Below are 26,778 nucleotides of genomic sequence, written 5' to 3' on the forward strand. Positions count from 1 at the left end.
GCCTTTTCTAAAATTTTTGAGAGGAATGGAAGATTCGATATAGGCCGATAGTTTTTTATATTTTCTGGGTCAAGGTTTGGCTTTTTCAAGAGAGGCTTTATTACTGCCACTTTTAGTGAGTTTGGTACACATCCGGTGGATAGAGAGCCGTTTATTATGTTCAACATAGGAGGGCCAAGCACAGGAAGCAGCTCTTTCAGTAGTTTAGTTGGAATAGGGTCCAGTATGCAGCTTGAAGGTTTAGAGGCCATGATTATTTTCATCATTGTGTCAAGAGATATAGTACTAAAACACTTGAGTGTCTCTCTTGATCCTAGGTCCTGGCAGAGTTGTGCAGACTCAGGACAACTGAGCTTTGAAGGAATACGCAGATTTAAGGAAGAGTCCGTAATTTGCTTTCTAATAATCATAATCTTTTCCTCAAAGAAGTTCATGAATTTATCACTGCTAAAGTGAAAGTCATCCTCTCTTGGGGAATGCTGCTTTTTAGTTAGCTTTGCGACAGTATCAAAAAGGAATTTCGGATTGTTCTTATTTTCCTCAATTAAGTTAGAAAAATAGGATGATCGAGCAGCAGTAAGGGCTCTTTGATTTGATTTGATTTTATTTATTGAAATTCAACATTTTGAAAAATTCATGTAAAACCATGTGAGATGAAAATGGACAAACTACAGGGTGTGCAATGTGTGTCTATGCCATCGGGTTAGCTACAACCAATTTAGAAATTGTTAGGAGTAATGGTTAAAGAGCTATTGAATTTTGAAAATGTTGATTTGTCACTATGTTGACGGTCCCTAACTGCTGTTGGTGGATGTAAGGAAAACTACAGGCGAATATCCGTCGAATATACAACCTGAAACTAACTTTACCTCGGTGCTAATCTTCTGTCTTCAGATCAGAGAAGGAGGAGAGGAGATGAGATTAGATTTAGGGCAGGCGTTTTTAGTCTAAACTATTGAGATGGACTTGCTCCGCGAATTTATTATAACTGAAGCACTATTCTCAGGCCCCGATGTAGCACAACTACCACGGTTGAACGGTAGGTTAAGCATGCAAACTAGAACTGTCTCCAACACTTAATGTTTGGACCTTGGAGCTCATATGTATAGCAGCGCCGCCTACCAATACAGAAGTGGATACAAGTTTCCCCCGAAGTAACCACAGCTGTTGATACCTGCAGTATATCTGCCAACCTGGTCTCAGAGCATTACGTATTATTCTGTATGTTCCGAAGCAATCCATTTAGTATGATTTTTATTTATTTAATTTTTATTTAACCTTTATTTAACTAGGCAAGTCAGTTAAGAACAATTTTTTATTTACAATGATGGCCTACCTCGGCGCCACTTGTGCGCCGGTCTATGGGACTCCAAATCACGGCCGGATGATACTGTATGTTACGTTTCGCATGGTATGTATTCATTTGTGGATGTCCATCACCCATTTCTTATGATATGTTAACAATTGCAAATCCTATTATATGTTACGCATTTGCAAAACATACAATATGTTATGGATTTGCAAAGGTAAAATATGTTACGATTTTCAGCTATGTGGCTAGGTGGCTAACATTAGCTAGGAGGCTAACATTAGCTTATTGGCTAACATTAGCTATGCTATGGGTTAGGGTTAAGGTTAAGGGAAGGGTTACCTAAAAGGGCTAGGGTTAGGGTTAGCTAACATGCTAAGTAGTTGCAAAGTAGCTCAAAAGTAGTTAGCTAAAAGGCTAAATTTGTCCATGATGAGATTTGAATTCACAACCTTTGGGTTGCTAGACGTTCATGTTATAAGCCGATCCCAACCAACCACCATTACTTGAGTTTTTCCTTATGTAGCCATCTGTCTTATCTAACCATACCAAACATAACATGTCATACACATTTCTTTGTCACGGTTCCGGATTTATATGTGTAACAGTATAACTTTAGACTGTCCCCTCGCCCATACCCGGGCGCGAACCAGGGACCCTCTGCACACATCAACAACTGACACCCACGAAGCATAGTTACCCATCACTCCACAAAAGCGCGGTCTTGCTCTGAGACTTCAAGGTCTCAGAGGAAGTAACGTCACCGATTGAAACGCTATTTAGCGCGCACAGTTAACTAAGCTAGCCGTTTCACATTCGTTACACTCACCCCCCTTTTGACCTTCCTCCTTTTTCTGCAGCAACCAGTGATCCAGGTCAACAGCATCACTGTAACAGTATAACTTTAAACCGTCCCCTCGCCCATACCCGGGCGCAAACCAGGGACTCTCTGCACACATCAACAACTGACACCCAGGAAGCATCGTTACCCATCGCTCCACAAAAGCCGCGGCCCTTGCAGAACAAGGGGAACCACTACTTCAAGGTCTCAGAGCAAGTGACGTCACCGATTGAAACTATTTAGCGCGCACCGCTAACTAAGCTAGCCGTTTCACATCCGTTACATATGTACTATGTTAAGTCTTGTCAATGAGACCAGGCTGCAACACAACACGTTCCGACAAAATCCACTCTTGCCAGATCTTGACTATGTTTGCACTGCGCACAGCACAGCTGTTGTGAGCGCAAGCCCCGCCAAATACATGTTATTGACCGACAATCGGAACCTGTGGTAGGCGTTAACTCTCTAAAAGTCCTGCATCATCCCCGTGACATCCTTCACTTTTGTTTTGTGTGAACTGTTAGTTCAAGTTGTTCTCTCCTTCCTGCTCAGGGAATGCAGCCATTCAAACAAACTGTCTGTTATATACTGGCTTTTTATAGTGTACGTCTCTCTCCAGTCTCTCCAATGCTACTGGGACTACTGAATGATCGGCTATTTTTATTTTTAGTTGAACCTTTATTTAACTACAGAACACGGTTTATGTGGTAAGTACATTTCTCATTTCAAACCCCTTCTACTGTCTATGTGTTTCTTCTTTTCTCTTCGTTTGTGGTCTTTGTCCTACACAAGTTCTCTTTACTCCGCTTATGTCTTTCATGTTTCGTGTGTTTGTGTGCATATGTCCGTGCACCCATACGTCCACATTTCCAATGTTCTCTCTTTTTTGTCTCCCCCTCTCTCTTGCCATCTCCCACCAGTCTTTCTGGTTTAACAGAAAATCTGATAAGTATAGAATACCTACAGAGAGGTTAGAGAGTGTGGTTCGAGCACAACGAGACAAACTCCCATAGTGTGTCAATGGCACCAGTCAGATGGTCTGTAGTGCAGTGGACATCCCCCTTAAGGGGAACTGTACTTTCCGCTGTTACTATGCTGTGTGTGGTGTTGCCTCATCTGGTGACATCGGAATCATGTGAGCAGCGAGAATATAATATGTTCTGGCCCTTGTCAGATAAGACACTTCAGGGGATACCTCTTTCTCACACAACTTGTCAGTGTTAGAGCAGAGGACCGGAGACTAAAGACAGATCTCTCTACATTTCTCTCTAGGTGTAACTTGGTGAAAGAGGAAATTGTTGTCCTCGCCAACACACATTCTGCTCGCATTGTTTTTGTCTTAAACCCAATAGATTGATCTGTACTACCCAAACGATAAACTGATTCTCGACTTCTCTACAGACAGACATGGATTTGGACCTGGGAGGGATATTTCTAGAGAATAGCACCTATAACTACGATGGGGACTATGTTTATAAAGAGGAATGCTCCCCTGAAGATGGCGTTGGAGTGCGTTTTGGCACGGTGTTCCTCCCAATGCTCTACTCCCTGACGCTGGTCCTGGGGCTAGTGGGTAACGTGTTGGTCCTGGTGGTTCTGGTCCAGAGGAGGCGGAGCTGGAGCGTGACGGACACCTTCATCCTGCACCTGGGCTTGGCCGACACCCTGCTGCTGGTCACCCTGCCCCTCTGGGCTGTTCAGGCCACTGGGGAATGGAGCTTCGGGACCCCCCTCTGCAAGATCACTGGAGCCATGTTCACAGTAAGGACTTGTGGGGGGTAGGGGGGGGACTGGTCTAGCAAGTGTATATATCTGTATGAACACATGAACTGGGGGTTGGGGATGGGGAGAGGGGGTAAAGGACTAGTGTGGAGTAGTGTGGTATATGATGGGGGGTTCTAGTGCTGTGAAATCCGAGGGCTGGGTAGTGTTGGATAGGAAGGGGAGGAAGGGTTTTTACATCCTATTATTCTGCTAAGTCATCAGATACACTTTCAATGCATCATTCAATCCAGATCAGGGTTAATGTACCCTTAATGGGCTCTTCCTCTGAGTCCAATAGTAAACTGTCAATATTTCTTTGAAAAGAGAAAGTACAGAGGAGGAACACAGTTGTTTCATCTTAATGTTCATTCCAGCTAAGAGCTTTCTCAAGTTTATATCTCTCTGTCTCTCTGTCTCTCTCTCTCTCCCTCCTCAGATCAACTTTTACTGTAGCATCTTCCTGCTGGCCTGCATCATTCTGGACCGCTACCTGTCCGTGGTTCACGCAGTCCAGATGTACTCTCGCAGGAAGCCCTGGATGGTGCAGGCCAGCTGCCTGTCCGTGTGGCTCCTCTCCATCCTCCTCTCCATCCCAGACTGGCACTTCCTGGAGTCTGTGAGACGAGACAAACAGGAGTGTGTCCAAAACTACCCGTCTCTCTCCCAGTCTGGGTTTGACTGGCGTCTGGTCTCCCGCCTGCTCTACCATACAGTGGGCTTCCTCCTCCCATCTGCCGTGCTGATCTTCTGCTACTCCTGCATCCTGTTGCAGCTGCAGCGCGGCTCCCAGGGCCTCCAGAAGCAGAGGGCCGTCCGGGTCATCCTGGCCCTGGTGCTGGTCTTCTTCCTCTGCTGGACTCCCTACAACATCACCTTAATGGTGGACACCTTTCAGGGGAGGCCTGGGGAGCCTGTTTCTGGGTCCTGTGAGAAGGGGAGGACAGCTCTGGAGAACAGTCTGGTGGTTACGTTCGCTCTAGCCTGCCTGCACGCTTGCCTCAACCCAGTGCTCCATCTCGGACTGTGTAGAAACTTCCGGCGACGCGTGCTGGATATGGTGAGGTGTGTTGAGGGGGTGCAGAACGATCCGAAACTCTCACTATGGGATTCAGGTGTGGTTGAAGACTCACCTGACCAAGCAGAGGAGATGGGGACGTTGAACACAATGACAACCATGGGACAGGTACAGTCCACCCAGAGCTGATGGGTAGGAAGAGGATCCTAATGACTAATATAGTATGTCTTCCTGCCTTGAGGGGAAGTTGTATGGGTCATGGGTCTGGGGACTGGTGGGTGACCGTAACCTGGGTCATGAGAGAAAGACATGCATAGTAGAAAGCCCCTTATGAGGACTGCTTTCTTTGAATTGCACTTTAATGGATAACGCTCACACTAAATGTATATTCGTATAAAGTCAGTGGGTTGTCTGATCTTCACGTTTTGTTTTACCTATCGATGTCGTCTGGCTCTGTAGAATCTGTTGGAAAGATTCATGCATTAATTATTCAAACCTATATCTATTGTATTATTATTTTTACAGAGCACTTCACTGAATGTAATGGATTTTAGAGTAAACAATGTTCTCAGCAGACACATACATCCTACATATTTATTTGGAATGTGAAGCTAAACCATTTTATTTGGCTCTATACTCCAGCATTTGGGATTTGAAATCAAATGTTTTGTATTAGGCGATGGTACATCATGTCACCTTTTATTTGAGGGTGTTTTCATACGTTTCTGTTTTACTGTTTAGAAATGAATGCACTTTATGTATCTAGTCCCCCTATTAGGTGTCATAAGTATTTGGACAAATTCACTTTAGTGTGTTAAATTTAGTCAAAAGTTGAGTATTTGGTCCCATAATTCTAGCACACAATGGCTACATCAAGCATGTGACTCTACAAACTTGTTGGATGCGTTTGCAGTTTGTTTTTGTTGTGTTTCAGATTATTTTGTGCCGAATATAAATTAATGGTAAATATTGTATTGTGTCATTTTGGAGTCACCTTTATTATAAATAATAATAGAATGTGTTTTCTTCTATATTAAAATGGCTACCATGATTACGGATAATCCTGAATCAATCGTGATTAATGATGAGTAAGAAAATTACAGATGCACAAAGATCATGCCCCCAAGACATGCTAACCTCTCGCCATTACCAATAACAGGGGAGCATAGGATTTTCTTAGGAATATGATATTTATATATCTGTAACTTTCTCACTCAATATTATTCACGATTCATTCATAATTATCTGTATGAAGAAATCCCAACATTTTCTCACAGAATATTACATTTTTAGTAGGACTTGTATATGTTACTGTTCTATTGTGTAACTATAATGTTATATTAAACAAGTATATCCTGTTATTGTATTATTCCATTACTGTGTATAATTAATGAATAAGAGTATTTTTACCTTTTTACAACAATTGTTTCACTTTTGATTTCCTCAAGTCGGTGTCACAATATCCTGTAAATTGACCCACTCTGGGGAAGCCCGATGTTGTTTTTACCCTTTCTTTTGACTGGTTTTAACGTGTCTGACAGCAGGATGAGACAGGGTTTCCCACTCTGTCCCAGGAATCCCAGGCTTGAGTTAATTTCTTTGTTGCAACAGGCTGTTTAGGCCTTTGGCAGGCCTGATGACACACACAGCCATGGTTAGTGACATCATTGGTCAGATGTGGTGGGAGAGGGAGACAGTAATATTCCTCTTTGTGACCTGCTCCCTTTTCACGGGTCTGTGTCCTCAATATCCGTCTGAATACACCACTGTTTGTTTTACTAAGAGAGGACTGTAGTAGGCATTGTCAACCAGATGAAACTGTGGGAGAAGGTAAGATAAGAGCAAACAGAAATGAAGGAGGTGGGGAGAGATGGAGAAGGAGATATATTGCTGGTTTCAGCAGCTGCGGTTACCTAGAGGGAAATGTTCATCCGCTTCTGTATTGTTAGGCACTGCTCTTTTTCATATGAGAGCCAAGGTCCAAACAAGAGGTGTTGGAGACTTCTAGTTTGCATGCATATTCTAGGCTACACCAGCAGCAGTTGTGCTACACTGCGCCTGACAGAATAGTGCTTCAGTTATATTAAATTCGTGGTGCATGTCCATCTCAATAGTTTAGAATAAGGACACCTCCTGCTCTAATCTCATCTCCTTTCCTCCTTCACTGATCTGAAGACACAAGATTAACTTACAAAAAGCAACATGGTTATGCATACATAATTATTATGTATTATATACCTTATGGCCCAACCTGGTCTCAGAGCATTTTGTATTACTCTGTATTTAAATCTGGGACGCTCAATTTATTATGATATGTTACGTTTAGTATGGTATGTATTAATATGTGGGTGTACATCGCACATTTCGTGAGATATGTTACAAATTAAAATTGCTATATTGTTATGAATTTGCAAAACGTAAAATATGTTACGAATCTGCAAAATGTTTATTTTATGAATTTGCAAAATTTATGATGTGTTACGAATTCTAGCTAGGTGGCTAATGTTAGCTAGCTTGCCCTTTCTTAGCTAGCCTTGAGGTTAGGGTTAAGTTTAGGAGTTAGATTAAAGGGTTAAGGTTAGGGGAAGGGTTAGCTAAAAAGGCTATGGTTAGGGGAAGCGTTAGCAAACATGCTAAGTAGTTGCAAAGTAGTTTAAAAGTAGTATGTATTTGAAAAGTTGCTAATTAACTAAAATGCTACATTTGTCCATAATGAGATTTGAATTCACAACCTTTGGGTTGCTAGACGTTCCCATTATACACCAACCCCGACCAACCACCATACTTTCATTGTTTCCTTAAGTAACCATCTGTCTTGTGTTACCATCCCAAACATAACATATGATACTAATTTAAGTGTCCTGGATCCGGATTTACGTTTACTATGTTAAGTCTTGTCTATGAGACCAGGCTGCAACATCGACACAATACATTCTGACAAATCCACTCTCACCGGCTCGCGACCGTGTTCACACTGCGCACATCACTGCTTTTGTTAGCGTAAGCCCTGCCAAGTACGTGTTATTGACGGACAACAGGCAGCTGAGGTATGCATTACCTCTCTTCTGTAAAGCTCCAAAAATACTGGCGCTGGTTCTCTGGGTGTGTGACATGTGTACTGTACAACTCTGTTTACCGTGAGAATGGAGGACTGAAATGACTATACTTCCTCTCTTCTAAAAGTCGTACATCATCCCATTGACCTCCTTCACTTTTGTTTTGTGTGAACTGTTAGTTCAATTTGTCCTCTCTCTTTCCTGCTCAGGGAATGCAGCCATTCAAACAAACGGTATGTTCTCTATTTATAGTGTAAGCAAACAGAGCAGTGTTTGTCTCCCGTCTCTCCAATGCTACTGGGACTACTGAATGATCGGCTATTTTTATTTTTAGTTGAACCTTTATTTAACTACAGAACACGGTTTATGTGGTAAGTACATTTCTCATTTCAAACCCCTTCTACTGTCTATGTTGTTTTCTCTTTTCTCCTCGTCTGTGGTCTTTGTCCTTCACAAGTTCTCTTTACTCCGCTTATGTCTTTCATGCTATTTGAATTCCTGTGTGTGCTTGTGCATATGTCTGTGCATCCAAAATTCCCAGGACAAGTCTTCTCTCTCTCTCTCTGTCTCTCTTGCTTTCTCTCTGTCTCCCCCTCTCTCTTGCCATCTCTCACCAGTCTTTCTGAAGTATAGAATACCTACAGAGAGGTTAGAGAGTGTGGTTAGAGCACAACGAGACAAGCTCCCATAGTGTGTCAATGGCACCAGTCAGATGGTCTGTAGTGCAGTGGACAGCCCCCTTAAGGGGAACTGTACTTTCCTCTCTTACTATGCTGTGTGTAGTGTTGCCTAGTCTGGTTACATGGAAATCATGTGAGCAGCGTGAATATAATATGTTCTGGCCCTTGTCAGATGAGACACTTCAGGGGATACCTCTTTCTCACACAACTTGTCAGTGTTAGAGCAGAGGACCGGAGACTAAAGACAGATCTCTCTAGGTGTAACTTGGTGAAAGAGGAAATTGTTGTCCTCGCCAACACACATTCTGCTCGCATTGTTTTTGTCTTAAACCCAATAGATTGATCTGTACTACCTAAACGATAAACTGATTCTCGACTTCTCTACAGACAGACATGGATTTGGACCTGGGAGGGATATTTCTAGAGAATAGCACCTATAACTACGATGGGGACTATGTTTATAAAGAGGAATGCTCCCCTGAAGATGGCGTTGGAGTGCGTTTTGGCACGGTGTTCCTCCCAATGCTCTACTCCCTGACACTGGTCCTGGGGCTAGTGGGTAACGTGCTGGTCCTGGTGGTTCTGGTCCAGAGGAGGCGGAGCTGGAGCGTGATGGACACCTTCATCCTGCACCTGGGCTTGGCCGACACCCTGCTGCTGGTCACCCTGCCCCTCTGGGCTGTTCAGGCCACTGGGGAATGGAGCTTCGGGACCCCCCTCTGCAAGATCACTGGAGCCATGTTCACAGTAAGGACTTGTGGGGGGTAGGGGGGGACTGGTCTAGCAAGTGTATATATCTGTATGAACACATGAACTGGGGGTTGGGGATGGGGAGAGGGGGTAAAGGACTAGTGTGGAGTAGTGTGGTATATGATGGGGGGTTCTAGTGCTGTGAAATCCGAGGGCTGGGTAGTGTTGGATAGGAAGGGGAGGAAGGGTTTTTACATCCTATTATTCTTCTAAGTCATCAGATACACTTTCAATGCATCATTCAATCCAGATCAGGGTTAATGTACTCTTAAGGGGCTCTTCCTCTGAGTCCAATAATAAACTGTCAACATTTCTGGGAAAAGAGGAAGTACCGAAGAGGAACACAGCTGTTTCATCTTAATGTTCATTCCAGCTAAGAGCTTTCTCGAGATTATATCTCTCTGTCTCTCTGTCTCTCGCTCTCTCTCTCTCTCTCTCTCTTTCTCTCTCTCTCTCTCTCTCTCTCTCCTCAGATCAACTTTTACTGTGGCATCTTCCTGCTGGCCTGCATCAGTCTGGACCGCTACCTGTCCGTGGTCCACGCAGTCCAGATGTACTCTCGCAGGAAGCCCTGGATGGTGCAGGCCAGCTGCCTGTCCGTGTGGCTCCTCTCCATCCTCCTCTCCATCCCAGACTGGCACTTCCTGGAGTCTGTGAGACGAGACAAACAGAAGTGTGTCCAAAACTACCCGTCTCTCTCCCAGTCTGGGTTTGACTGGCGTCTGGTCTCCCGCCTGCTCTACCATACAGTGGGCTTCCTCCTCCCATCTGCCGTGCTGTTCTTCTGCTACTCCTGCATCCTGTTGCAGCTGCAGCGTGGCTCCCAGGGCCTCCAGAAGCAGAGGGCTGTCCGGGTCATCCTGGCCCTGGTGCTGGTCTTCTTCCTCTGCTGGACTCCCTACAACATCACCTTAATGGTGGACACCTTTCAGGGGAGGCCTGGGGAGCCTGTTTCTGGGTCCTGTGAGAACGGGAGGACAGCTCTGGAGAACAGTCTGGTGGTTACGTTCGCTCTAGCCTGCCTGCACGCTTGCCTCAACCCAGTGCTCCATCTCGGACTGTGTAGAAACTTCCGGCGACTGGAAATGGTGAGGTGTGTTGAGGGGGTGCAGAACGATCCGAAACTCTCACTATGGGATTCAGGTGTGGTTGAAGACTCACCTGACCAAGCAGAGGAGATGGGGACGTTGAACCCAATGACAACCATGGGACAGGTACAGTCCACCCAGAGCTGATGGGTAGGAAGAGGATCCTAATGACTAATATAGTATGTCTTCCTGCCTTGAGGGGAAGTTGTATGGGTCATGGGTCTGGGGACTGGTGGGTGACCGTAACCTGGGTCATGAGAGAAAGACATGCATAGTAGAAAGCCCCTTATGAGGACTGCTTTCTTTGAATTGCACTTTAATGGATAACGCTCACACTAAATGTATATTCGTATAAAGTCAGTGGGTTGTCTGATCTTCACGTTTTGTTTTACCTATCGATGTCGTCTGGCTCTGTAGAATCTGTTGGAAAGATTCATGCATTAATTATTCAAACCTACAAACTTTTATTTGGCTCTATACTCCAGCATTTTGGATTTGAAATCAAATGTTTTGTATTAGGCGATGGTACATCATGTCACCTTTTATTTGAGGGTGTTTTCATACGTTTCTGTTTTTGTAACGGTTCTCCTCCTCCTTTTCTGAGGAGTAGCGAGAAGGATCGGAGGACCAATGCGCAGCGTGGTAAGTGTCCATAATGTTTTTTAATAAAGACAATAGAACACTCGAACAGAACAACAAACGATGACGTGAATATACAAAACCGAAAACAGTACCGTGTGGACCAAACACTCACACGGAAAACAAACACACCCAAAAGTGAAACCCAGGCTACCTAAGTATGATTCTCAATCAGCGACAACGACTGACAGCTGCCTCTGATTGAGAACCATGCTAGGCCGAACACAGACATCCCAAATTATAGAAACAGCAAGGAGTCATCATGTCAGGTAGTCCTGGGGCATGGTCCTAGGGCTCAGGTCCTCCGAGAGAGAGAAAGAGAGAAGGAGAGAATTAGAGAACGCACACTTAGATTCACACAGGACACCGAATAGGACAGGAGAAGTACTCCAGATATAACAAACTGACCCTAGCCCCCCGACACATAAACTACTGCAGCATAAATACTGGAGGCTGAGACAGGAGGGGTCAGGAGACACTGTGGCCCACTCCGAGGACACCCCCGGACAGGGCCAAACAGGAAGGATATAACCCCACCCACTTTGCCAAAGCACAGCCCCCACACCACTAGAGGGATATCTTCAACCACCAACTTACCATCCTGAGACAAGGCTGAGTATAGCCCACAAAGACCTCCGCCACGGCACAACTTAAGGGGGGGGGGGGGGGGGGGGCGCCAACCCAGACAGGATGACCACATCAGTGACTCAACCCACTCAGGTGACGCACCCCCTCCAGGGACGGCATGAGAGAGCCCCAGTAAAGCCAGTGACTCAGCCCCTGTAATAGGGTTAGAGGCAGAGAATCCAAGTGGAAAGAGGGGAACCGGCCAGGCAGAGACAGCAAGGGTGGTTCGTTGCTCCAGAGCCTTTCCGTTCACCCTCCCACTCCTGGGCCAGACTACACTCAATCATATGACCCACTGAAGAGATGAGTCTTCAGTAGAGACTTAAAGGTTGAGACCGAGTTTGCGTCTCTGACATGGGTAGGCAGACCGTTCCATAAAAATGGAGCTCTATAGGAGAAAGCCCTGCCTCCAGCTGTTTGCTTAAAAATTCTAGGGACAATTAGGAGGCCTGCGTCTTGTGACCGTAGCGTATGTGTAGGTATGTACGGCAGGACCAAATCAGAGAGATAGATAGGAGCAAGCCCATGTAATGCTTTGTAGGTTAGCAGTAAAACCTTGAAATCAGCCCTTGCTTTGACAGGAAGCCAGTGTAGAGAGGCTAGCACTGGAGTAATATGATCAAATTTTTTGGTTCTAGTCAGGATTCTAGCAGCCGTATTTAGCACTAACTGAAGTTTATTTAGTGCTTTATCCGGGTAGCCGGAAAGTAGAGCATTGCAGTAGTCTAACCTGGAAGTGACAAAAGCATGGATTAATTTTTCTGCATCATTTTTGGACAGAAAGTTCCTGATTTTTGCAATGTTACGTAGATGGAAAAAAGCTGTCCTTAAAATGGTCTTGATATGTTCTTCAAAAGAGAGATCAGGGTCCAGAGTAACGCCGAGGTCCTTCACAGTTTTATTTGAGACGACTGTACAACCATTAAGATTAATTGTCAGATTCAACAGAAGATCTCTTTGTTTCTTGGGACCTAGAACAAGCATCTCTGTTTTGTCCGAGTTTAAAAGTAGAAAGTTTGCAGCCATCCACTTCCTTATGTCTGAAACACATTCTTCTAGCAAGGGCAATTTTGGGGCTTCACCATGTTTAATTGAAATGTACAGCTGTGTGTCATCCGCATAGCAGTGAAAGTTAACATTATGTTTTCGAATAACATCCCCAAGAGGTAAAATATATAGTGAAAACAATAGTGGTCCTAAAACGGAACCTTGAGGAACACCGAAATTTACAGTTGATTTGTCAGAGGACAGACCATTCACAGAGACAAACTGATATCTTTCCGACAGATAAGATCTAAACCAGGCCAGAACTTGTCCGTGTAGACCAATTTGGGTTTCCAATCTCTCCAAAAGAATGTGGTGATCGATGGTATCAAAAGCAGCACTAAGGTCTAGGAGCACGAGGACAGATGCAGAGCCTCGGTCCGATGCCATTAAAATGTCATATATGTTACTGTTCTATTGTGTAACTATAATGTTATATTTTTCTATTATTTACTGTTTTTTTATTTTATAATTATAATTAACGAATGAGAATATGTTTCCCTTTTTACAACAATTGTTTCACTTTTGATTTCCTCAAGTCGGTTTCACAATATCCTGTAAATTGACCCACTCTGGGGAAGCCCGATGTTGTTTTTACCCTTTCTTTTGACTGGTTTTAACGTGTCTGACAGCAGCATGAGACAGGGTTTCCCACTCTGTCCCAGGCATCCCAGGCTTGAGTTAATTTCTTTGTTGCAACAGGCTGTTTAGGCCCTTGGCAGGCCTGATGACACACACAGCCATGGTTAATCGATATCCATCTGAATACTCCACTATTTATTTAATAAGAGAGGACTGTAGTGAGAAAGAGAGATGTTTTTAGGGTTGCATGGTGTGTGACGCACTAATCCTTTGTTTTCAATGCTAAACATTATCATACGAGTCAATACATGTATTTTAAATACAATGGGCTATTTTTGACCAGATTATGTAATGTAAATGAGTTGTAAAAAAATATCCTGAAACTGTCAAGTTTGGACACACCTACTCATTCAAAGGTTTTTCTAAATGTGTTATAATTGTCTACATTGTAGAATAATAGTGAATAGACCAAAACTATGAAATAGCACATATGGAATCATGTAGTAAGCAAAAAAGTGTTAAACTAATCAAAATGTCACAGTTTTGAAGTCTTCACTAATATTATTATACAATATAATTGTAGAAAATAGTAAATATAATATATATATAATGTAGAAAATAGTAAAAATATAGAAAAACCCTTGATTGAGTAGGTGTGTACAAACTTTGTACTGGTACTGTATATATATGTGATACAGAACAAATTTGACATGGAATGGTACAGAAGAACTGACATGGAATGGTACAGAAGAACTGACATGAAATGGTACAGAAGAACTGACATGGAATGGTACAGAAGAACTGACATGGAATGGTACAGAAGAACTGACATGGAATGGTACAGAAGAACTGACATGGAATGGTACAGAAGAACTGACATGGAATGGTACAGAAGAACTGACATGGAATATTCATGACAGAACTTGACCCTATTTGTATTTTGGTTAAGCTGAATGTCTGGTTTCCAATTTTTTTAGCACAAAACACAATTTTAACCACTTTTCCTCCTTCCTGTTTTCAATTATGACCATACATGTTTTGGTTTTGTTTCACTGTGTGATATTTCACCACTTGTTTTCTATGAGATATGGAGGACAGAGAAATCATGTGGCAGTAGCAGCAACACACCAAACTCAAGATATGACCTGCTTCCTGTTTCTCTTCCTGTATCAGCTAAAGTTGATTATACTTTTCTCTTCTTGCTAAAAGGTGGTAGAGGCAAGCTGTTCAGTTGGACTGAGTGATGCTGTCCATTTAAGTCTTGTCACTCAATATTGTTGATGATTAAGTAAAGCTAACTAAAGGCTGAAGTGCTTATGAAGCTCTTGAATGGAACAAGTGAACGTTTTTGTTGCTACTGTATGTCCTTCTAGAATAAACATTTAGGTGCACAGATGCTGTAGTAAAGCAGAGAAGGGACAGGAAGAGAGGCAGACTGTCTCTTCGTCATCTTGGGTGGTGACTTCTCATATCGTTCTTCACTCCTGTGTTATATATTTTTTTTATTGTGTGCAAAGCCCTTTGGTACAAAGCTTTGTCACCCCATGTTGGTAAGCTTTACTTGGCTTCCTGCCACAGTAAAAGTATGTATTTTTCAGCTGAAATCACAGAGAATTTGGGTAATTATGTTATCTTTTTGCAGACACTCTTTTCCAGAGTAATTAGGGTTATGTGCCTTGCTCAAGGGTACATCTGACTATTTTTTTTTTAACCTAGTCTCCACAGAGATTCAAACCAGCGACCTTCCGGTTACCGGTGCAACACTCTTAACTGCTAGGCTACCAGGCTACCAGTTTAGTGAGGTGAAATGTTCAGAATGTTTATAGATAGACATGTAATGTATAGAGCTGACACAATTCCCCATTCTACATGCCAGACAATCATACATGTTTTGTCAGGGCCCGGTTACGAACCCGGGTCTCCGGAGTGAGAAACAGTCACTTAACCTACTGAGCCACGAATAGTCGGCAGAACCCAGAAGATGAGGCAGACACAGCAGTACTTGAGACGGTGTATTTAATGAAGTAAAAAGAGAAGTCCTTCAGGAAAACATGTAACTCCACAACCTCAAAAGGAATTCCACAAGAACAAAGGTAATCCTCCAAGACAAAAAAGGTAAATCCACAAGGTGGTAGGAGTAGCATAAAAAGCCTCAAAAGATACTCAAAAATAAATAAACAAGAACAAAAACAGAATTCCACAAGCGAGTCCACTGGGATCAACAAGAGTTCACAGAATACTAGGGCTGGGTGCTAACATACAAACACAGAGCAAAGAACTGAGGAAAACTAAGGGTTTAAATACAATCAGGGGAAACGAGGCACAGGTGCAAATAATAATGGGGATCAAGGGAAAACAAAAGGTCAAAAAGCACAATGGGGGCATCTAGTGACCAAAAACCGGAACAACCCTGGCCAAATCCTGACATGTTTATGATTGTTCTTTGATGTTCAATCATCCTGAACAGGCCCTTGTTGGTGGTGTGGCTAAATCTCTGCTGATCTGGGTCTGGCTTCCTCTAGGGGTTTTCGTTTTTGGTGTACAGACATCTATTAACCAACCATTAAAAGACAGAGATTCTGAATGATAGTATAACGAATTAAACTTTATTCAGTATTTCACTATGGTTCCTTGAAATTGTAACCTGTCATAGGATACTGTGCATTTTTGTAATGAAAAAATATACATCAAATCATTGCATGTGTCAGTAATAACAAATGCATTAACTATAACAGAGCACATATGCCAGTTATCATTTTATAACAAAACGTAAAGCAGGTAAGTAAAATTATAAATGACAAGCTTAAAACTCATAAGATATTGTTCATACTCTAAAAAAGTGTATATCATTTTGTAATCACTTTATTATTTTTTAGTTGTGTACAACTGATTTACTTATGTGTAACTTCATTATAGGCCCCATTATTTACAAAGAGTTTCTTTAATAGGCAATAATTCTACAAAATTGGGAAAATTGGGAAAAGATGATGGTGAAACAGTGCGGATCTAACAACCTTTCCTCCAGTCCAAATCTGCTGGAGGGGAAGTTGGAGTAGGCTAAAGGTCACATTGATAATCCACTTATTGAGTCAACGACAACTCAAGAGCAACAGGATAGAGCAGTGTTTCCTAAACTCGGTCCTCGGGATACCAAGGGGTGCACGTTTTGGTTTTTGCCCTAACGCTACACAGCTGATTCACATTATCATAGTTTGACGATTAGCTGATTATTTGTATCAGATGTGTAGTGCTAGGGTAAAAAACAAAACATGCACCATTTGGGGTCCTTAGGACATAGTTTGGGAGACCTTGGGATAGAGAGATAAGTCCTTAATAGATGGCAGAGGTGTGGGAGGTGTCTCCAGACTCAGACCACATGGAGCTCCTCCGGCTGGCAGTCTGCAGCCTGACTCCACTCTTCAGCTTGCAGCCCAGGGACCTCAGCATGTCCAGCAGGTGGTGCCGGAACTTCACCCCCACGAAGGAGTAGAGCACAGGGTTGAGGCTGCAGTGCAGGTAGCCCAGAGAGGAGGTGGCCGTCAGGGAGATGTCCAGGGCTTTATGGCTCTCGCAGTTGACCTCCAGGGTGTTGTTGGAGTAGAGGGTGTCCACCATTAGGGTGATGTTGTAGGGCGTCCAGCAGAGGAAGAAGACCAGCACCAGGGCCAGGATGACCCGGACGGCCCTCTGCTTCTGGAGGCCCTGGGAGCCACGCTGCAGCCGCAGCAGGATGCAGGAGTAGCAGAAGAGCAGCACGGCAGATGGGAGGAGGAAGCCCACTGTATGGTAGAGCAGGCGGGAGGCCAGGCGCCAGTCAAACCCAGACTGGGAGAGAGACAGGTAGTTGTGGACACACTCCTGTTTGTCTCGTCTGGTGTCCATCACAGACTCCAGGAAGTGCCAGTCGGTCCAAATGAAACGAACACTCCCAACTCGCTGTCATAGTTTTAACATTGTTTTTCCCATGTAGCTGCACTTTTCATCCTGGGACAGTGTCGTGGTAATTTCCTGTATTAATAAGTGAAAGGAGAGTTTACAAATCACACACAAGTCAGAGTTATACTTTACACTTAATCTTTTAATAATATAAAGCTTCACCATAGCCCTTTGACTCTCAGATCAATTCAGTGTCTATAAATGAATTCTGAGAGTGTCAACAAAATGGCAACTGAGATATTTTATAGCAAAGATCCACCCCTCTCAACCCACAATGACGAACCACAGGTCTTAGGAAAACTGCACAAAGGAAGACTTTTACTTGAGAGTGGAGTATCCCATAGCCAGACAGCATTAGCTATAAATTATTGTTCAGTTTGCTCTCTAAGACAAGGTTCTACTTCTCGTTCTTGGTACTTCATATTACCAAAACATTACCTCATCCAATGGCATATATCAATTGTCAATTCTAAATACTCCCATCTCAAATACAACTCCTCCTGGACAAGCTCACGGAGAGGAGTGAGCCTCTAGGTCAGATACTATGAAAGACAAGTTTCGACATCAGAGGGGACATACAATGGTTCCAGACACTGCCATACTCCTCCCCCCAATGGGAAAAGGAGGGGTTGACTGGCGTACAGGCCTTGTGGAGCCCTTCACATGATTTAACAGATACATTCACATATGTTGACAAGCCTGACCTCTCCCCTCTCTGGGCCCCAGGTGACTTTATCCACATAAGCATATTTATGAATGTAGATAAAACATCTTATTTATCAATGTTACCTAACTAATTCTGATTCTGCTACGACAGACAGTCACGTATTTCAGCCCCTTTTCAGGTGTCTTGAGTTTTCTTTTTTCAAAAAAAATCAGCAAGATGCATCAATTAATTCAGGCAACAAAAATGTGGACCTAATGACAATCATCAAATGTCACTTCTAAGCAATTTGTAACAATTGTGTCTTTCCATTCATCAAATGGCAGGTGCACACAGTGCACTGTTTGGATGCTGGAATGATTTTGGAGTAGAAAAACTTGAGCAGGTGGCTTTTCTGACAATCAGATAAAAACATTATGACTGGTTGTGTTCACATTTTTACAGTTAAGTTACGTCTTTCCCATTAGGCCCATGAAAAAAGAGATATATCATTTGCAATAACTCTGCCACAGACATATGGCATCTTAAATGCGGAACTAGTATTATGACATTGTGATCTCTAAGGTTTTCATTATGAATGAACCAAATGTTCTTTATCTAGATTTCAAACTTTTGATGAAAAAAAATCTTATCTTACTTTCTAACCCTCTTTACATCCTTTTTCTGCTACTTTCTTTCATGTTGTAATCCCCACCGAAGCCATCAAACCACATCACCTTTCTCTCTCGCGCGCGCACACACACACACACACACACACACACACACACACACACACACACACATCTGGTTTGTTTCAGTGTCGGTCTCTGTTCTTCTTGTCTGGTCTGTGCACATGGTGTAGTTGCAGTGTTTTTTTCACACCTTTGCAGCGTCCGGTGCAGCTGTGGTATGTGAGGTGGGCTATATAGAACAAGCTGCATGTGGAACACAAAGAGATCTCATCTTTATATCTGTGCCATTATAGCATCTGTGACAGCATGGCCAGCGCATAGTGGAAGCCCTCAATGGCCATGTTTATGCTAAAACAGGTTATATATACACAATGAGTCCTCTATATATTTCTATAATGGACCCTAAACTCTGCTCTTCTCAGCACTGTTCACATGCAAAGACACCCAACACCAACCACCAACCACACACACACACACAGATGCACAGATGCACTCACGAAATTGGATATCAATGAATTCTAAACATTTGTGGTCAAACAGCCTGATTGATATATTATGAGTTATTAGCGTAAACAGGAAGTAATGTGCCATTTGGTCTGCCATTTGAAAGGTGAAGTACAGTTGCCAGGCAGCCCACTTCCACTCTCACTACCCCTCACCCATTCAAGATGTGTTTTTTTAATAAAGACACATGTAAACAGTTGAAAATATGAACGAAGCACGTGATGAGTAATTGTGAAGGGAAACAGCGTTTTTCCCAAAATAATGTTTCCTCTTTGTTACTGTGTAGCAACGTACGGTGTTTCACATTGTTATTGTTGTGGGCTGATAGACAGTTAAATATATCCTCATGAAAAGTACTACTGAATTACTACACAAAACCTATTTGTACATTTGCGACTATTTAGAGACTTGCAGGGATTGTGTAGTGAATGTGTAATTTATGCACTACTCAAGATACATAAGTAGAGTTGTTTAGTGTTCATTAGGAAAACAGTAGCGTCTCCAGTTGGAATCAGGTAGAGATTTTTACTTTATGTTGGTAGTTCATAACTAGCCAAAACACTACAGCTTTACTATCAAATCAAATTTTATTTGTCACATACACATGGTTAGCAGATGTTAATGCGAGTGTAGCGAAATGCTTGTGCTTCTAGTTCCGACAATGCAGCAATAACCAACAAGTAATCTAACTAACAATTCCAAAACTACTGTCTTGTACACAGTGTAAGGGGATAAAGAATATGGAATGGCCACGCAGTCGTGGGTGAACAGGGAGTACAGGAGAGGGCTCAGAACGCACCCTTGTGGGGCCCCAGTGTTGAGGATCAGCGGGGAGGAGATGTTGTTGCCTACCCTCACCACCTGGGGGCGGCCCGTCAGGAAGTCCAGTACCCAGTTGCACAGGGCGGGGTCGAGACCCAGGGTCTCGAGCTTGATGACGAGCTTGGAGGGTACTATGGCGTTGAATGCCGAGCTGTAGTCAATGAACAGCAATCTCACATAGGTATTCCTCTTGTCCAGATGGGTTAGGGCAGTGTGCAGTGTGGTTGAGATTGCATTGTCTGTGGACCTATTTGGGCGGTAAGCATTTGGAGTGGGTCTAGGGTGTCAGGTAGGGTGGAGGTGATATGGTCCTTGACTAGTCTCTCAAAGCACTTCATGATGACGGAAGTGAGTGCTACGGGGCGGTAGTCGTTTAGCTCAGTTACCTTAGCTTTCTTGGGAACAGGAACAATGGTGGCCCTCTTGAAGCATGTGGGAACAGCAGACTATAGGGATTGATTGAATATGTCCGTAAACACACCGGCCAGCTGGTCTGCGCATGCTCTGAGGGCGCGGCTGGGGATGCCGTCTGGGCCTGCAGCCTTGCGAGGGTTAACACGTTTAAATGTCTTACTCACCTCGGCTGCAGTGAAGGAGAGTGTAAACAGTCTTTTCAACAGTAATCAGGCAGAGTTGTGACTACTTGATGATGGTAGTAAATAAGTATCACAACTCTACAGCCAGACTACACTGGCTTTTTGAAACCACAGAAGGCAAAACAGGAAGTAATTGGTTGTTGTTAGCTAGCTACTGTTTTTGACAATCCAGAATGTAATCACCTTCCGTCCTTTATCATCCTGTCTTTGATAGCACTTATGCAGGCACCATCTGTAAGTTTAACTGTGCTTTATGTTTTATGAATACTTTCATATCGTTGTTTAGCCGTTTATATATCTTTTTAGATTGCTAGCCAAAATGGTATTAGCTGTTAGCCGTTGTCATAGAGATGTATTGAGTTTAACCTATATGTTTGCTAGCACGATTGAAATGTAGCCATGTAGCCTCTGTTTTTGTCATGCTAGCTAATAAGTGTGTGTGTTTGTATGCAAATGTACAGTATGTTCCTGTTGGTTTACTTACCCATTCTACCTACCTCTTTTAACCTGTTGCCAAGGAAGCCCTCGACAGACAGATGTAGGATCTTAATTTGATCACTCTTTTGTTGCTGAGAATTGTCCTGGACAACAGGAAATACAAACTTGTAGTGCATGAGGCTTAAAGAGACTTATACAGCTTGGATTTCCACTTCTAAGTTTCAGACTTGATTTGCCCTTATGAAAATGTATCAACCCCTACACAAATGTCCATTAACTATAATCCTAATGATTCACATTTCCTGTTGTTGCAGATGTATTTTCCTGATGTAGCAAATTAGGTCACATTAAGATCCTACATCTGTAAGAAGACTGGAGGCCATTGTTGATAAAATGTACATTGTTTATCAAATGTTTTTCTGTTGTATTATGTGACCTCTGTTAGCAGATTATTGATAATGACATAACTGGTTGTTTTTTTGTGCTTTCCTTTATTTTCTAAATATAAAAAAAAGAGGATCTGAGGATAGCTCTATCAACGCTGCATGAAAACAAGGCCTCAAAGGGACTTCATTTTGTTAATACAAAGTGCTATAAAGTTTGTATAAGCGTATTATTTCTTGTTTGATTATATAACTACAGTTAGAAACAACATGTGCACCAGTCTAGTAGTTAAACAAGGTGTCAATAGTGATTTTGAATAAGCAAACAGTAGTAAATGTTTTTAATAGTAATTCAAAAGGGTTTATGTAGGAAAGGAAAAAGGATCAGGAGCAAATCAGTAGTGACAACACTAAACACACAGATGGCACTGGCAGTTGTATCAATAGGGATTGAGTAGGCATACAGCAGTAATGTGTAGGCATTGTGTAGTAATTCAGTAGTGAACATGTAGGAATTGTTTATGTGTAGGTTTTAAGTATTAGATACCCAAAAGCTCATTAGTTACACAGTAGCCATTAAGGGAGAAATATGTAGTGATTTAAATAGGAAATATGTAGGGTTTCACCAGTAGTAAAATGTCCCAATTTATCATTACATAAATCACTACACATCTCAGTATCAACCAAGTAGTATAACCAGTAGTTTTTGTGTATATCTTGTGTAGTACTTTTTGAGGGAGATGCTGCAGCTTTTTCATGGAACATGTGGCTGCTGGACACTGTTTCCCATGGGACTGGGGAAGCTTACTGAAGAAGTAGAGGGGTAGTCTGTAATAAGTGTCATGTGAGGACACACTGGTATAAACCACCTGAATGACTGGTGGTGCTAGTTGTGTAACCTACTTAGAAATGCTGACTGCCAACGATTGTATGAATGTGTTGAGGGTAAAAGTCATGAAAACATAATTGAGCCACAAAAACTGCAGCAATGTTATTTCTTACCAGAGATGAGTTTGGAAGTGTCTTGCCTCTGCAGTCAGCAACTGATGGATAGATAGGTGGTTGACTTACTCTGTTTATGGCAGAGGTCCTGTAGGCCAGAGAGGTGTGAATGGGCCTAGTCACCATCAAACAAAAGATTTCACTCAAATCCATTTAGGCAAGAGTAATGTATTACAGGATTTCTGATTAGTTGAAACAATAGAACTTGGCTTCATCATTGCTGATTAATGCATTTGGATACCCATGATGTTACACCTGTGTGTACCGTAACAGGTTTGACTGAGTACACTACTTCCATGTGGTATGGGAAATGAAATGTGCTAATAGTAAAAAGGAACCTCTTTTACAGATGTGTTTTGTCTTACCAGTTCCTGGAACAACATGGTCTGTGATTTTATTTCGCTATGGTGACGCTAAGCTTGAGCAGCAAACAAACCGTATCTACGACCACACAAATAATAGGACTGATTTTGACAGAGTTGAAAACTTTATTTAATTTATTCTAAGTGTTTTCTAATTGGTGTTCACATTACCTACTGGGGGGAAACTGGTTCAATCAGCGTTGTTTCCACATAATTTCAAGTAAAAAATGTAATGTCATGATGTTGAACTTTTAACCTAAATCCAATGACAGGTTGACATTTTTGGTTGATTTCACGTTAGTTGAAAGCCCAACCAAATGTAAATCAAAACTAGACGTTGAACTGACGTCTGTGCCCAACGGGTAACTTTTTTTGAGAGAGAATAATACTGAATCACAAAACATTTTATGTCCTCTAATCATCTCAACCCAGTTAAATCTGGCACAGGTGTTGATATCCTTGCTATCAATTACATTCAGACTATTCAGCACTCTTGTTAGGGCTGTTCTGACCAATGCAGCGTCCCACCATACGCTGGCCTGCATAGGACAATACAGTACATTTTACACACACACACACACACGTCTTATTCAAAATGGCTTACCTGGTGGACATTTGTTGCAGCACCATTGGCTTACCAAGCATACTGTGTCTCATTGTCGCACGTGAAGGATTGGACAAGAGAGGAGAGAAGGGAGGGATAGAAAGATGTGGGTGATCCACCAGAAGAGATGCATCTGAGAGGAATGAAGAGAAAAAGAGGAAGACAGTCAATATTTTACGGGATAATTTACAAGAACTTCAGAACATCGACATATACTGCATTCATAAAAATACTGTATCAAACAATATATTATCAACAAAAAAGCATTGAAATTGTAACGAGTGTGCTGAGAGTCGGGAATCAAGTTCAGGGAGTGAGTGTTTTAATAAATAGAATAAACACGAAACAAACACACCGACATGAACACATAGTCAATAACAGAACCAAGGGGAGTGACAGATAGAGAAGATAATCAAGGAGGTGATGGAGTCCAGGTGATGACCTAGAGGTCGGAGAGGGAGTATACATGACAGTACCCCCTCCCTGACGGGCGGCTTCAGCCGCAGGACACTGTCAAAGGGGACGAACCTGGGGATCAGGAGAAGACTGGTCATCCCTGCTGATGCTCAGGAACCTGTCAGACGGGTTGAGCTGTGGTCATGCCAGCTGAGGCGTGGGAGCCTGTCGATTCAGCTGTGGTGCAGGAACCTGACGAGCCGGCTGAAGGGGGGGAAGCCCGACGATCTGGTTGAGGCATGAGAACCTGTAGCAGTTCCCGGACCCAAGGGGAGTTCCCGGACTCAAGGGGAGTTCCCTGTAGCAGTTTCCGGACCCAAGGCAAACCAAGGGGAGTGACAGAAATAGGGAAGATAATCAAGGAGGTGATAGAGTCCAGGTGAGTGTCATGAGGCGCAGGTGTGCAAGATGATGGTGACAGGTGTGCAGGATCAGCAGCCTGATGACCTAGAGGCCAGAGAGGGAGTATACGTGACAGCAATGGCAGGACATTATTGTAGGCTCCTAACAGTTTTTTGTAGGCTCCTAACAGAGACAGTTTCAAGGACATGATAAACAGGAGACCCCCTAAAGTAGAAAACACGATACAGACTCCAGACAAAACGCCTACATGCTAACAGTGAAAAACTAAGCGGTACCAAAACCTCAAATTTATTGTGCGACTCCCTCAACACTATTGTTCAGAGTCTTTGTCTTTTACTGTTACTGCAAACAATCCCACCCAGGACTTGAACAAAACATGGTTCCGTGGGGTCTGACTTCCTGTGTCTCAGTGACTGTAAGAGGATGAGCGGTGGATAGATGTGACCCTAGACCAGGGATAGACAACCAAGGGTAGGAAACCCTGGTCCCGGACTGCTGCAGGCACTTCATGTTTTTGAATTACCCAACCTGAAAAACCAGGTATGTTGAATTTAGGCAATCACTGAACTGATCAATGAGCTCAGTTGGTCAGGTGTGGTGCCTAGTTGGGACAAAATGCTGCAGTACCTGTGGCACTCCAGGAACAGGGTTGCCTACCCCTGCCCTCGATTCTTTGACTGAAAAGATTTTAGTGGGTCAGAGTATTCAACTCAACATGACAGTCGACGGCTGCACTATCCACTCCAACTCCAAAGTCAGGAATCTTGGGGTGACATTTGACCCAACTCTTTCATTTCACCCCACATCCGGGAATATCACCAAGTCAGCCTTCCATCTCAAAAACATCTCAGGACTCAGAACCTATCTCACTGACCCCACTGCAGAAACCCTCATTCATGCCTTTGTTTTGGTACCTGGCCTACGCACGAGTCATCACACACACCAGACCTTGGGACCACATCACCCCCACTCTCATCAAAATCCACTGGCTCCCAGTTCAATACAGGATCATCTTCAAATTGCTCATGCTCACCTATAAAGCACTCAATGGACTGGCGACCACATACCTTACGGACCTCATGCACCCCTACACTCATAGCAACGAGATGTTGGGGTGCTGTGGGTGCTGCCACACTCCATAAGAAATGCCATTTTTTTAAAGTAATTAATTTTGTCTATATATGTGTATATATATAGTACCAGTTAAAAGTTTGGACATCCCAGGGTTTTTCTGTAATCCCAGGGTTTTTCTGTTTTTCTGTAATAACTAGGTAATGTCATTTACACCCCCAACTCATCCACATGCTGTTGAATGGACACACATCCAGGAGTATCAGACCTCCTTCAGCACCTATCTGCAGATCTAGGTACTCTTGCATGTTGATACTCAACATTCTCACCCCAATTAGTACCAATAATCACCTTATACCAATTATTATCTCTCCATATAACCAACATTTCACTCTGGTTAAGAGGAATAGCCCTTAATGGAATACCTGGCCTTGATTTAAATGGAGCATGCGTACAAACCCAACAACTACTTTGATTGACTACGACTACTGTGGCATAGTGTAGCGAGAGAGCTAGAAACGTATTGACGCCCGAGTGTCCCTCATCCTTCTGATTCATCTCTGTGTTAGAAATGGAAACACCACCCACATACTGTATTTGGAGGAAGCTCACAAGGAAAATAATTTCAAACATCTTTCACTTGTCTGCAAGACAATAATATTCAATAGTCCTTGTCGTGGAAATTTCCTCTATTTACCAAATCATGAGAGCAAACCACACACAAGTCAGAGTTAGTTATCACAAAAGTCCATCTTTAATTATATGAGCTCTATCACAACCCTGTGACTCTCAGATCAATTCAGTGTCTATCAATGAATTCTCTGAGAGTCCCTCACACATTGTTACTGAGATCCTTTATAGCACATATGTCAGAGTCAAGGCCCGCGGGCCACATCCGGCCCGCAAGAAGGTTTTTTACGGCCCCTGGGATGATCTTGATTTATTATTAGAACCGGCCCGCAGCAAGCCGGCAGCCCGCAGATCTTTTACACGCACCAATACTACATTTCCCACAATGCAAAGGTGACGCACCGAGCAGTAGGCTGCTTCATTTCAATATTTATTGGCACAGCAGTCGTCAGCATCACAGTAAAATTAACTTTCAGATACCCATCAAAAATGGCAAAACGGAAGGTGGATACTGAGAACCGGGGGTTTCAAACAAGGTGGGAGTCGGAGTATATGTTCACGAAGGTAGCTGGAAAACCTGTGTGTCTTCTGTGTGGAGAAAGTGTGGCGGTACTGAAAGAGTATAATCTGAGACGACATTATGAAACGAAACACGCGGACACACACGCGGACGCAACTGTCAAGGCCAGTTTTATTTTGGCAGAAGAGATCGCTAAATCAGCCCGGCCATTTACGGAGGGGGATTTCATCAAAAACTGCATGATTAAAGTTTGTGACGAAGTTTGCCCAGAAAAAAGGCAACTCTTTTTAAATGTGAGTCTGAGCAGAAACACCATTGCCGAGAGAGTAGACCAGTTGTCCATCAATCTAAAAGAGCAGCT

General features: G+C 43.0%; 3 protein-coding genes across 5 annotated transcripts; 2 read left to right on the forward strand and 1 right to left on the reverse strand.

Moving 5' to 3' along the window:
• The first annotated feature begins 793 nt into the window (after window positions 1–793).
• LOC110514317 (C-X-C chemokine receptor type 3) lies at window positions 794–7,262 on the forward strand. Of its 2 annotated transcripts, none has more exons than XM_036941801.1 (3): window positions 794–1,411; window positions 3,552–3,911; window positions 4,351–7,262. In XM_036941801.1, the coding sequence occupies exons 1-3, from the start codon at window positions 1,325–1,327 to the stop codon at window positions 5,116–5,118; spliced, it is 1,215 nt and encodes a 404-aa protein (XP_036797696.1). In that variant the 5' UTR covers window positions 794–1,324; the 3' UTR covers window positions 5,119–7,262. The 2 variants fall into 2 exon arrangements, with proteins under 2 accessions (XP_036797696.1, XP_036797705.1); XM_036941810.1 differs by lacking the exon at window positions 794–1,411 and adding an exon at window positions 2,380–2,857.
• A 500-nt stretch (window positions 7,263–7,762) lies between these two features.
• LOC110537629 (C-X-C chemokine receptor type 3-like) lies at window positions 7,763–10,860 on the forward strand. The gene is made up of 3 exons (XM_021623817.1): window positions 7,763–8,356; window positions 9,053–9,412; window positions 9,889–10,860. The coding sequence occupies exons 2-3, from the start codon at window positions 9,059–9,061 to the stop codon at window positions 10,648–10,650; spliced, it is 1,116 nt and encodes a 371-aa protein (XP_021479492.1). The 5' UTR covers window positions 7,763–8,356; window positions 9,053–9,058; the 3' UTR covers window positions 10,651–10,860.
• A 4,643-nt stretch (window positions 10,861–15,503) lies between these two features.
• On the reverse strand, window positions 15,504–24,134 carry LOC110537643 (C-X-C chemokine receptor type 3-like). 2 transcript variants are annotated; one of them, XM_036941829.1, is made up of 5 exons: window positions 23,906–24,134; window positions 23,378–23,510; window positions 22,412–22,499; window positions 18,633–18,909; window positions 15,505–17,403 (listed from the first exon to the last, which is right to left on the reverse strand). In XM_036941829.1, the coding sequence occupies exon 5, from the start codon at window positions 17,275–17,277 to the stop codon at window positions 16,726–16,728; it is 552 nt and encodes a 183-aa protein (XP_036797724.1). In that variant the 5' UTR covers window positions 17,278–17,403; window positions 18,633–18,909; window positions 22,412–22,499; window positions 23,378–23,510; window positions 23,906–24,134; the 3' UTR covers window positions 15,505–16,725. The 2 variants fall into 2 exon arrangements, with proteins under 2 accessions (XP_036797732.1, XP_036797724.1); XM_036941837.1 differs by lacking the exon at window positions 18,633–18,909 and having other exon boundaries at window positions 15,504–17,403.
• Between the last annotated feature and the right edge of the window lie 2,644 nt (window positions 24,135–26,778).

This window comes from Oncorhynchus mykiss, chromosome 2 (genome assembly GCF_013265735.2).
Source record: "Oncorhynchus mykiss isolate Arlee chromosome 2, USDA_OmykA_1.1, whole genome shotgun sequence".
NCBI lineage: Eukaryota > Metazoa > Chordata > Actinopteri > Salmoniformes > Salmonidae > Oncorhynchus > Oncorhynchus mykiss.